Source organism: Sinohyriopsis cumingii, chromosome 2 (assembly GCF_028554795.1).
Source record: "Sinohyriopsis cumingii isolate HCF-2022 chromosome 2, ASM2855479v2, whole genome shotgun sequence".
NCBI classification, from domain to species: domain Eukaryota; kingdom Metazoa; phylum Mollusca; class Bivalvia; order Unionida; family Unionidae; genus Sinohyriopsis; species Sinohyriopsis cumingii.
In genome coordinates, this window is record NC_142962.1 from 47,094,671 (window position 1) to 47,108,011 (window position 13,341).

The 13,341-nt window shown below is 35.5% G+C and overlaps 1 protein-coding gene across 8 annotated transcripts in view; it reads left to right on the forward strand.

Moving 5' to 3' along the window:
* Nucleotides 1-13,341, forward strand: part of LOC149804771 (uncharacterized) — a 93,821-nt gene that overhangs the window by 30,932 nt on the left and 49,548 nt on the right. For 5 of the 8 annotated variants that reach the window (XM_089944284.1, XM_089944292.1, XM_089944327.1 and 2 more), the window contains exons 3-4: nucleotides 7,706-7,825; nucleotides 9,377-9,448. In XM_089944284.1, the coding sequence (XP_089800410.1) occupies nucleotides 7,706-7,825; nucleotides 9,377-9,448 (192 nt within the window). Of the gene's footprint in view, nucleotides 1-455; nucleotides 551-7,705; nucleotides 7,826-9,376; nucleotides 9,449-13,341 lie in introns of all 8 variants that reach the window. The other 3 variants (XM_089944301.1, XM_089944334.1, XM_089944321.1) reach the window with 3 other exon arrangements.

Consider the following 13,341-nt stretch of genomic DNA (forward strand, 5'->3'; position numbering starts at 1 on the left):
ATATATACATATTGTGGTCACTTACAAATGTAATTAGTATGATTTTGTTTTGCTTATTACCATGTAAAACAATAAATGACAATAAATTGTATTTTACCTAGAAATTTGCTTTCACTTCAGTAAGAGAAAATGTACAAGATAGATGAAGAGAGAGATGAGATAGGTGAAGAGAGAGAGAGAGATATTTAATGAGGGTGTTTATGTAAAATTGTACATTTTGTAATAAGTAACTGGACCAAAATAAATAAAGGTCTTGATTTTCTTTGAGAACCTGAGATATGAGTAGAAATGGAATTGATGTGAAGAAATCATTGCATGCTAATTTCTACAAATATATCAAGGATTGTATCACAGCAAGCTATTTGTCACAGAGTACATGCAGTATGTCATTTTTAAGTCTTGCTTTTTTTTGTCATGGAAATATCAGTAGGACCTATGTTTTATCTCTATTGAAGATCAGACCATTTTCTGTACACCATATTTGGAGTCTGTTGAGAGCAGTTTGAAGTTTTTCTCGAGTTCCGCTTGATTGCTTTGAGCATCAGATAAGGTAGTGTTATCAGCATACATGTTAATTGATGAGTTACATCTCATAATTCTATGTGTCGGTCATTTGTAAATAAAACAAATAACAAAGGCCCTAACATAGAACCTTGTGGTAATCCACAATTCATGGTTTTATAGTTTGTCAGTAATGAGGTTCTTCAGACTTATGGTATGACTGTCCATTCATCATCTGTTATGTGTCCATCCGTAAACAATTGCTTGCAAACCACTCTGGAGACTATATTTCTAATCTGTCTTTTTAACAGACTTTTCAGGTAATGAGCAAGACGCAAACATACTATTTAGGTCATCTTACATCTGGGAGGCATATTTCTGATTTGATTTCTATCAAACTTGAAGGCTTATGTCATCAAGATTTTGGATGGGTTTGATAGTGAGCAAGATCCATGCATATTAATTTGGTAACCTTGCATCTGATTGGTTAACCTTGCTTCCACTGTGGAGTTCAAAATAGCAGTTTGCATATTAAAGCAAGGTAAGTGGCCGATGATAGATTTGATTGAGAATCACCAGTTTTGTGTTGTGAAGAGAGGTCTTCTCATGGAATCAAAACTTTATACAAATTATTGTGTAATACAGGCTACATGAATTTAATATGGCAAGTTGTAGTAATTAGAAAAATAATGCACTTTGGGGATTCAGTTTAATAATTTGTAATTTGAAGCTGAAGAAAATACATTTTAGAAAAATATAACATTCAAAATCAATTTATTTTCTGTGTTATACTAACTAGGTATGTATTAATGGTGGGTTTCAGATGTTGCTTGTGTGTTTGAAAAATTAATGCTAATAACCTCTGATGCATACCAGTAACCTCATTACTCCACACAACTTAAGACACCAGACACCTTAAATTGGTATTGTGGTATTAAAATGCCAGATATTTTTCTTGTTTGTATTTTTATCACATATATATTCATTATTTGGATGCCATTTTATATATAAAGTGTTATTAGTCAGACATTATTTTAATTTTATATTTGATATTTTAGCCTTTAATCATGTTGTTAATACTGGTGAGGTCTTTTCTCAAATGAATAAATTTGGTCCTTCAGCAGGTGTTCCATTTTGGTAAATGGAATGGGAAAATTTAAAAAAAAACTTCTTGTGACTTGCCAATCCAGTTTTTTTAATATGAAACCAGAAAGGTGTATATTTTGTAAACCAAATAGATAATGTGGCAACAAAGTCAAAGTGCTCCAAACTTTTATTTCCAATTAATAGTTTCACTACATGTATGAATTTGCTTTCACAAGCTTACATTTGTCAGTTACCAGGTGAATGATATCAGGTCCATGTGGGCCTCTCGTTCTCCAAAAGGTGTTCATATATTTTTTCCTGTTGAGACCTATTACATAAGTAGGATTAAAAAAAAACACTTAAGGGTATCTTCACTACCTTGATAGACTTTTAACTTTTCAAGAAGAATTGCATGATCTGCTTGGTCAAAACCTTTTTTTAAAAAAATCATTATGGCATCTATTAGCTTTTCTTAATCTAAAGCATATTTTATTTGTAACTTTATATATTCGAAATTCAGAATGGTTTTTTTCAGTTAACATTTGAAGGTAGATGCCAATACATGAATCCCAATAAACAGAGCTTGGCTTTGACATCAGGTTGACATATTCTTGTTGGTCTGTAATCACACACAGATGTGGGGTATTTTTCCAGAGTTGTGTCTCTTCTTGGTCTTCATGGATACACAACTAGTCCCACAGCATGGCAGACTTTATTGATATCAAGTGAACATGTGCATATCATTTTGCCATTTTTTTGTATCCTTTAAGCATGTTATTTCACATCTTTCTATATGTATGCATACGTTGTCCTACATGCATGCATATGTTGTCCTACATGCATGTATACATTGCCCTAGATGCATGTATTCGTTGTCCTATAAAAATCCATACCTTGGCCATACCTTGTCCTACATGTATGCATACATTGCCCTACATAAAACCATACATTCTCCTACATGCGTGTATTCATTGTCATACAAAAATCCATACAATGTCCTACAAGCATGCATACATTGTCCTACAGAAATATATACAGTGTCCTACAGAAATCTATACATTGTCCTACATGCATGTATACATTGTCTTACAGAAATCTGTATATTGTCCAACATCCATGTATACATTTTCCTGCAGAAATCCATTACCTTGTCATACAGAAATCCATATATTGTCCTACATGCATGCATACATTGTCCCACATAAATCCATACATTTCTCTACATGCATGCATACATTATCCTACATAAATCCATACATTTTTTCTTAATAAATGCATACTTTGTGCTACAGAAATATATACATCTTTCTAAAAATATGCATACATAGTCCTACATAAATGCATATATGTACATACATGCATACATTGTCCTTTATGTATGCATACATTTTTCTCTTCTAACGTTCATTAAAATTTAGCTATTGCTGTTTATTGCTTGCACCACTCATTCAAAATTGGGAGGGGGGGTCTGGGATCTATGTCCTTTGAGCACATTTCTAATTTTAAGAATGTATCATATAGAAAAGCCTTTATAATGGCAGTAATACAATACCTGTCACTATTGGTTTCCTACCTCTTCTGGGATGAGAGTCCTATTGTCTGAGCTCATAATTCCAGGTGTTCTTGTTTAAAATAACTCGAACTCCCATTAGATGATATGTTCTAGAAATCTAGAACAGAGAGAACCCAGAACCAGTTCGACTTTTGTGTCATTGGCTCAGTTAGAATACTCTTTTCTTTAGACACTTGTAACATTAAGATGTGTCAGTTCTCTCATGGAAAATTGCCTTTATCTTGTACCCAGTGCATATGTAAAGATGTTTGTTCACTTTATTCTCTTTTGCCTGATAATGTTTTGGACCTGGCTGAGATTCATTGTACCTGTAAAAGGAGGAAGAAATGCCCATTCCCCAATATTCCTCAGTCCCAGGAGAGTACAAGATCTTTATCTCCCTTGTCCCTTTCTCTGAGAGTCTGTGTATATGCATCAGATTAGGTAAGGAAATCACATCAGAATACCCTGCTCCTTTCCTATGTCCCTTTTAATTCCTTGAAGATGTAGGTACATTCATTCCAGGGAAGCAAATTGTCATTCTCTTTCATGGCAACTTGGATGCCCATGCCTTGGCTTCAAAACAGATCAGATGTGTTAAGTTGCAGACCAACATCTTATGCTCATGTGGAGCCAAGCAAAATGGAGGAGGGCTAGTCATTCCATCCCAGATGTTCATGGAGGGTCAAGGAGCATTCCTGTTTCCAAAAAGTCTTCAATGCCCATTAGCAGTTGATGGACAAGGATACCCATATAAGATGGATGAGAAGCATTTCCTGTCTTGTCTCAATGGACACTCCCTTCACTCACCACAAAAAGTAGAAGGAAGAAGGACACAGGATCAGGAAGTCCTGCCCCCCACCCCCACCCCGATTGACAGCAAGATGATGACATTCTTTTGATTTTGGTAGATTTGAGTGAGATCATCAAGGATCAGGCAGAGATGGTTCCTCCTCCTCCCTTTTGGTCCCATTCCTCCTCTTGTCTTTTGCTCAGACAGTAAATAAAGTTTACCACCTTTTTCCCCCTGGATATGTGTCTCAAGACTTTTGGATGTGGAGGACAAGAAAATTCACTCCATTTTTGGAGAAACTCTTGGGGGCTGAATCAGATCCATATCTCCATTTAGTTCCTGATCTATCTGATTATAGTAAAGGAACTCCCAAAGATCACGAATTCACCAGGCAACACAATGAGTGGTCTGTCCTCCCTCTGTATTGTGACAGCTGGTTTCAGCATTCAGCTACAGGGTTCAGTCTCCCGTTTGATCTCTCAAGGCCCCCCCCCCCAATCCCCCCATTGGATGCTGGGGTGTGACAAATGGGATTTTGTTGGGGATCATGGCTTGCCTTCCAGTCAAGATGTTTTTTGTTTTTTAGGCAGCCTCTTTTAGTCTTATGAAGGAGGAATATTTATCTCTAGCATTTGCTGGAGGCAGTTGCCACAAGATTAAGGCATGCCTTGTCCATGTCCATAGCACAATTGGTACAGCTGCTTCTTCACTGCCAAATGGACCAGCAACACCAGTCCCTTGCAGCCACTCCTGATTTGTTGAAACTGGCCAGGAAGCATGCTTATCATGATCACCACTTGGGACCTTCCTCAAAATTCTTTAAAGGGATGCAGCCTCAACAGTCCTTGAAGCAGTGCCAACTGAAGCCTTCTTTTCACCTGTCATGAGTTAGATAAGGAATCGTAAAGGGTCCAGAGAGGAGGTTGGTCAGCTTAGAAGTAGGGGGACCTTAGGGACTGAACCCTTTCCTGCCATGTATCCTTCTTTCAGCGATCCATGTAGATGCTCATTTAGCTGTCTTTTCATTGGTTTGTTTGGGCATAAAAAAAAGATACATGCTTCCTTTCTATACTAAACAAAGGATACTGGCTTTGTTTCTGAAAACACCCTCCTCTTTCTTTGACCCCCATTCTTTTTCAATAGTCAAAACTGGCTTAATTTGGGGAAGAGATGCACTCCTTTCCTTTCTACAAAAGGGCAAAGTAGAGAGCTTTTAAAACAACTATTCTCCAGCTTCCTACTCCCAAATATCCTGGTCTCCAAAAAGGTGGAAAATTTTGGCTTATTGTCAATCTTTCTGCCTTAAACATGTTTCTTTAGGGGAAACCATTTAACTACTGCCTCAGTCAGGAATGCCATAAGCCCTGGTGACTACACAGTCTCAATTGACCTTGAGGATGCATAGCTTCAGATCCCAGTTTTTCTCTGGGAATCCACATCCTCACATATTTTGATGACTGCTGATGCACAGTGACCTCAATAATCCCTCCTGCAAGCTTTGTTATAGTACTGGTCCACAGTGACTCGGGTATTACTCATTCCTAACCAAGAGAAATAAAAGCTAATCCTTTTTGGGATTACATGGAGATGAATTTCCTCACCAATCTTGGTTGACTACAACTTCTGGCTATAGTCCCAATGCACATTTCTGAACCCCTCACCAATCTGTACAGATTTAGGTTCGGGTGCTCACTCTGAGCCGAAGAGATAGTTCTGAGGGTTCATGGCCTGAGGATGGAGCTACTCTTTACACAAACAATTTATAAATGAGAGAGGCATTTTGTTGCCCAAAAGTAACGTCAACCATATAAGAAGTCATTGTGTGATGGTCTACTTAAAAATTCATCTTTGGAAGATGTTTTTAGAAATTCAGTTTAGTGGGTGCACCTTACCTTCAGTCTTTGGCATAATCAGGGCATTATTTTTGGCACAAAAAGAATCCAGATCTGCTCAAAGTAGTAGACACCCATACCGTGTTTGTGAGTATGTTACTTTTATATACCAGGTTTTTTGCCTTCAGCCTCCCTCTGAACTGGCAAATTCAGCAAGGCAATAGTGACAGATAATATATTGCTGCTATTAAAATGTGTTTGGGGGCTAATTTTATTGATGTAATAATTACTAGCACTATTGCAAGATTCTCGCCTCCCACTCCCCTTTGATGGCCCAAGTATTATCTGGGTCTGAGTCAAAGATGATGAGTATCCCAAATGAGCCAGTGATATGGTAGTCAGACTGATTCTGGGGTCTTTGTATTCGAAGATTTCTACAATGTTCCATCTAATGGGAGTTTGGAATGTTCCATCTAATTGGAGGTTTTAATTATAAGCTTGGATGATGGGATTCTCAGAAGAGGTATTCAGGCAATAGTAACAGGTAAGTATTCCATCATTAAAATTAATGTTAATCCCAACCAAAACTTCATTTTTGACTGTGGCCTTCGTATTGGAGCAATGGCCTACTACTTGACAGCATGAAGTGATATGAAAGTAGCATATAAAAATGTAAGAGGTCATGTCAGAAATTTGATCGGCCAGGAACTCAAAATTTTGTCCACTGAGCAAAACAGTTGCTGTATTTAAATTGGCTCTAAAGGGGGGTCATTCAAACGTGAAATCAGCTTCAGTGTATTGTACCATATTTAGCACAATGTCTACACTATAATTTAAAAATTACTAATTGGGATGTCATTGATCACCATAATAAATGTACGTTATTAAACAATATAATAAACAATGTTCCCATAATGTGCATAAACATACTAGTAGAGATCTCTTTTGCCTTGTAGGGAACTCTATCTTTGAGGTGCATTTTTTTTTGCTGAATAAGTCGGGCTAGATTAGTTCTTGAATTATGCTTAGTAAGTTCAAAGTCAGGTGGTATTGTGAGATGATAAAATGCATAGTAAGTTTAATTAAAATAGGGAGTATAGGGAGTTATGCATAGTAAATTCAAAGTTAGGAGGTATTGCGACATGAAACATGCATAGTAAGTTTAAATAAAATGGGACATTCTATGTTGTTTTTAGTTCTACTAGTCACAGGGATGGGTCTATCATCCATCATTTGTCATCTGTCTGTTGTCTGTCATCCAGCTGTATGTTAGTACAAGTTTGTTATCACTACTCTTCTTAAACTGCTTGAAGAATTGCAGTGAAACCTTTCACACACGTTCATTCCATGGTCTGCTTGGGCCTAAATGAGAAGTGGCCATCTTGAAAATCTTCTTTTCGCTTCACTTCCTAAATGGATGGTCATGCCAACATTTTACTGAAAAAAACAAGGGTTTTACTGAAAGACTTCATGTCCTGTCTAGTTGGTCCTAATTGAAAATCATGCTAATCTGACATCCAAAATAGTTACCATGGTTGTTCTTAATGGATGAACATATTGACATGGTTCTTTGACTAAAATGTTGTTCCTGAATAAAAATGGTGCTGATATGATATCCAGTATGGCCACCATGGTGATCAGCTTTAAAATCTTGTTATTGTTGCTGTGCATGAATGAATAAACATAATGACATGTTGTTTTTTTTACCAAAAAACTTCTTATTATGTCCTCAGCGAAAATGTTGCTGAATTGGTATCCATTATAGCCACCATGGTACCCCATTTTGAAAATATTGCTATGGTCACTTCTTCTGAGAAGATGGACATTTTAACTCCGACATGTAAGAAAATGATTTTTTTTTTCAAGATTTGGTATGTTTTAGTTTCACAAGAGAGTAGTAGAGCATGGGTCCAATTAAAGGAACTATTATTTCTATTTTAGATGGATGGTGGCAAGGAATTGTTCCTTGACATACTGACCAAGGAGGAGAGAGAAGCACTCCTCACAAAAAAGATGGAGGCAATTCGCAAAAAGAACCAGGTGCTCCAGCAGAGGCATGAGGTATTATATTTAATTATGCATATTGCATGCCCAGTTGCAAGTAGCATAGACTCACACCTGCTGTCAGATGATCACCAACAAATCTGAGTCCTATTTCTTTGTTATGTCATCTAACATTTTCACCTAAACAACATAGACCCAGGCTTGCTGTCAAATAAGCCACCAAAAACTCTGAGTCTTCGGCACAAATTTCAAACAAACAGCATTGACCCAGATCTGATTGAGTCTTGTAATTTAAGGAAAGCAGTATAGCTCAAAAACTGCCATCAAATTATGCTATGTCACATCTGGATCCATGTTGTTTGTTGTGGGGTCTAATGCTGCAATGTTTACCAAAATGCCTTAACATGTACATGGTATACAGTGACAGAAACAATGCTGTTTAATTGGACTAATTCAAAACTGAACCTTTCCCTGATCTGTATGTTTGTTTTCAGCTGACATCTATTTATACAGAAGCCATTTACAACATGCATGCTGTACCTCACTCGACTTGTTTCATTTGCTGTATGTCAGTTACATTTTATAACATTTTGTTTGTAAGATATGTCTTGTTGGATATATCTGAAAATTCAGGACTGTTATATTGTTTTCATACTGTTGCATATTTGTACATGCTGAAAATTTTTGTATATAGTGCAGTTGTAGGTTCTACAGTGACTAAGAAACAAGTGGATTACAAACTTGAAATGGTGTTTCTTTAAAAAGAATGGGTTTTTTAATCAAAGATGAACATATTTTTCACAGGTAGATAATGTAATTTAAAGAGGTAGATAATGTAATTTAAAGAGGTTGATAATGTAATTTAAAGAGATAGATAATGTAATTTAAAGAGGTAGATAATGTACTTTAAAGAGGTAGATAATGTAATTTAAAGAGGTAAATAATGTACTTTAAAGAGGTAGATAATGTAATTTAAAGAGGTTGATAATGTAATTTAAGAATTTTTTCATTGCATTATCAGTATTGAATCTGATTTATTATGTTGTTCTCTTCTACTTCTGCTTTTTCCAAGTAATGGTAAACTGGATCTGAAAATTATTTATACTTTAAGAAAAAGATTACTACTGAACAGTCCTATTAAGGGCCATAAAAAAAATTCCTAATGGCGGATAAAAGTGTTTCTTCATGGCAGTATTAAAGTGTTTCCTAATGGCAAATAAAAGTGTTTCCTAATGGCATATAAAAGTGTTTCCTGATGGTAGTATAAAAATATTTCCTGATGTTAATATAACATAAAACTGTAAAATACCTATAATTTTTAATTCCTGATCTCTTTGGTACTAATACCGTATTGACAATTAGAGGTTTTGCAATTTTCTCTAATTGAACAGTTTTACTCAGTTTTAATATCAGTATCACCAAATATGAAAGATTGTTGTAAAGATTTCTTTTTCTTCAAATCAGTTTCATTATCTCATTGTTTCACGGTTGCAAAATTATTTGTAATCATGGTTTTAAGGGTGTTTTCATGGTAACCTTATTATTTTTGTGTTTGTTTCATATTTGACCACACTGGACACTCTGGTAAAGTGTTATCATCTCTTTTAGGAGATTCAAGCTGACAAAAGGAAAGCTGAGAAACCGAATAAATCTGTAGCTTCCCCACAAAAAGAAGTGAAGGTAAAGGGAACAAATGAACACAGATATTTCTGTCATTAGTTATCTTGCTAGAAACACAATGAATAGCACATTCGGCAATTTCATCATTAAAGATGTGAATTAAGAGTGAAGGAACAAAACTGCTTGAAAAAGAGAATGAAACTGCTTATATAGCTATATCATTGATATCTCAGTATGAGAAAAAAATCTCACGTAAGTTTAGAATATCTCATTCTTATTCCTTGATGTTATTTCACCCAGAATAAAAATTTCGTGTGGTTAGGTTTTTCCTGGTGATATTTTGAAGCTAAATACCATGCAAGGGTTTTTGTAATGATCAAAAGACAATACCATGGAAGGGTTTTCATAACAATCAAAAGACCATACCATGCAAGGGTTTTCATAACAATCAAAAAACCATACCATGCAAGGGTTTTCATAACAATCAAAAGACCATACCATGCAAGGGTTTTCATAACAATCAAAAGACCATACCATGCAAGGGTTTTCACAACAATCAAAAGACCATACCATGCAAGGGTTTTCATAACAATCAAAAGACCATACCATGCAAGGGTTTTCATAACAATCAAAAGACCATACCATGCAAGGGTTTTCATAATGATCAAAAGACCATACCATGCAAGGGTTTTCATAACAATCACAAGACCATACCATGCAAGGGTTTTCATAATGATCAAAAGACTATACCATGCAAGGGTTTTCATAATGATCAAAAGACCATATCATGCAAGGGTTTTCATAATGATCAAAAGACTATAGCATGCAAGGGTTTTCATAAGAATCAAAAGACCATACCATGCAAGGGTTTTCATAATGATCAAAAGACCATACCATGCAAGGGTTTTCATAATGATCAAAAGACTATACCATGCAAGGGTTTTCTTATCAATTAAAAGACCAAACCATGCAAGGGTTTTCACAGCAATCAAAAGACCATACCATTCAAGGGTTTTCATAACGATCACAAGACCATACCATGCAAGGGTTTTCATAACAATTAAAAGACCATACCATGCAAGGGTTTTCATAACAATCAAAAGACCATACCATGCAAGGGTTTTCATAACAATCAAAAGACCATACCATACAAAGGTTTTCATAACATTCAAAAGACCATACCATGCAAGGGTTTTCATAACAATCAAAAGACCATACCATGCAAGGGTTTTCATAACAATCAAAAGACCATACCATGCAAAGGTTTTCATAACAATCAAAAGACCATACCATGCAAAGGTTTTCATAACATTCAAAAGACCATACCATTCAAGGGTTTTCATAACAATGAAAAGACCATACCATGCAAGGGTTTTCATAACAATCAGAAGACCATACCATGCAAGGGTTTTCATAACAATCAAAAGACCATACCATGCAAGGGTTTTCATAACATTCAAAAGACCATACCATTCAAGGGTTTTCATAACATTCAAAAGACCATACCATGCAAGGGTTTTCATAACATTCAAAAGACCATACCATGCAAGGGTTTTCATAACAATCAAAAGAGCATACCATGCAAGGGTTTTCACAACAATCAAAAGACCATACCATGCAAGGGTTTTCACAACAATCAAAAGACCATACCATGCAAGGGTTTTCATAACAATCAAAAGACCATACCATTCAAGGGTTTTCATAACATTCAAAAGACCATACCATGCAAGGTTTTTTATAACAATCAAAAGACCATACCATGCAAGGGTTTTCATAACATTCAAAAGACCATACCATGCAAGGGTTTTCATAACAATCAAAAGAACATACCATGCAAGGGTTTTCATAACAATCAAAAGACTATACCATGCAAGGGTTTTCACAACAATCAAAAGACCATACCATTCAAGGGTTTTCACAACATTCAAAAGACCATACCATGCAAGGGTTTTCGTAACAATCAAAAGACCATACCATTCAAGGGTTTTCATAACATTCAAAAGACCATACCATGTAAGGTTTTTTATAACAATCAAAAGACCATAACATGCAAGGGTTTTCATAATGATCAAAAGACCATACCATGCAAGGGTTTTCATAACGATCAAAAGACCATACCATTCAAGGGTTTTCATAACATTCAAAAGACCATACCATGCAAGGGTTTTCATAACAATCAAAAGACCATACCATGCAAGGGTTTTCATAACATTCAAAAGACCATACCATGCAAGGGTTTTCATAACGATCAAAAGACCATACCATGCAAGGGTTTTCATAACAATCAAAAGACCATACCATGCAAGGGTTTTCATAACGATCACAAGACCGTACCATGCAAGGGTTTTCATAACAATCAAAAGACCATACCATTCAAGGTTTTCATAACATTCAAAAGACCATACCATGCAAGGTTTTTTATAACAATCAAAAGACCATACCATGCAAGGGTTTTCATAACAATCAAAAGACCATACCATGCAAGGGTTTTCATAACATTCAAAAGACCATACCATGCAAGGGTTTTCATAACAATCAAAAGACCATACCATGCAAGGGTTTTCACAACAATCAAAAGACCATACCATTCAAGGGTTTTCACAACAATCAAAAGACCATACCATGCAAGGGTTTTCATAACATTCAAAAGACCATACCATGCAAGGGTTTTCATAATGATCAAAAGACCATACCATTCAAGGGTTTTCATAACAATCAAAAGACCATACCATGCAAGGGTTTTCATAATGATCAAAAGACCATACCATTCAAGGGTTTTCATAACAATCAAAAGACCATACCATGCAAGGGTTTTCATAACAATCAAAAGACCATACCATGCAAGGGTTTTCATAATGATCAAAAGACCATACCATTCAAGGGTTTTCATAACAATCAAAAGACCATACCATGCAAGGGTTTTCATAACAATCAAAAGACCATACCATTCAAGGGTTTTCATAATGATGTACATGTTTAAGTAAATCTGTTGATGGAATAAGACAAAGATTATTTCTGTCCTGATTATGTGTGTATTATTCCATATGATTTGCAACATGTGATAAGTTTTTTCTTGAGAATGCATATATGTGCATGTCCCGACTAGATTGAATAAATTCCCATTTAAAATCGATGAATGCATGCATATTGTGCACAATTGGTTTGCAGTAATCAAAATAAAACCTGTAACATTTATTAACAGTAGTAACATTTACTAATAATATTAACATTCATTTTTACTAATGTCATTCTGATTGTGTTTATCCTTGATTTTTTTAAAAACTGCCATAGTCCAATGCTTAATAAGTGAATTATAGATAACTGCCCAAGTTCCATGCTTACCAGGTGAGTTGTTGATAACTGCCATAGTTTAAATCAAATAGTTTATTTTGATTGGCTCTGCACATACCAAAAAGCTTATTTGAAATCCAATAGTTGATTTTGTTTGACTCTGTAAATGCCAAAAAAACCTGTTTGAAACCAAATAGTTGATTTTGATTGATTCATTGTTGTTTTGCTGTTCTCTTAAACTGTAAGCATTTCAGTGACACAGAAGATGCTTATGATAACCGAAAACAGTGCAGTATCGATGAATTTGGCATTCATCAGCCTGTGAATTTTGTGTTATGTAATTGATCTAGGTCTGCAACAATATTTAATTGAGACTAAACTATTACTGTTGAAGATTAAAACTGCTCCCATAAATACAGATCTGTACCTGTGATGTGGATATTCATATAAATACAGATCTGTACCTGTGCTGCAGACTTTCCCATAAATATAGATCTGTACCTGTGATGCAGACATTCCCGTAAATACACATCTGTACCTGTGATGTGGATATTCCCACAATAATACAGATCTGTACCTGTGATGTGAATATTCCCACGACAATACAGATCTATACCTGTGATGTGGATATTCCCACGATAATACAGATCTGTACCGGGGCC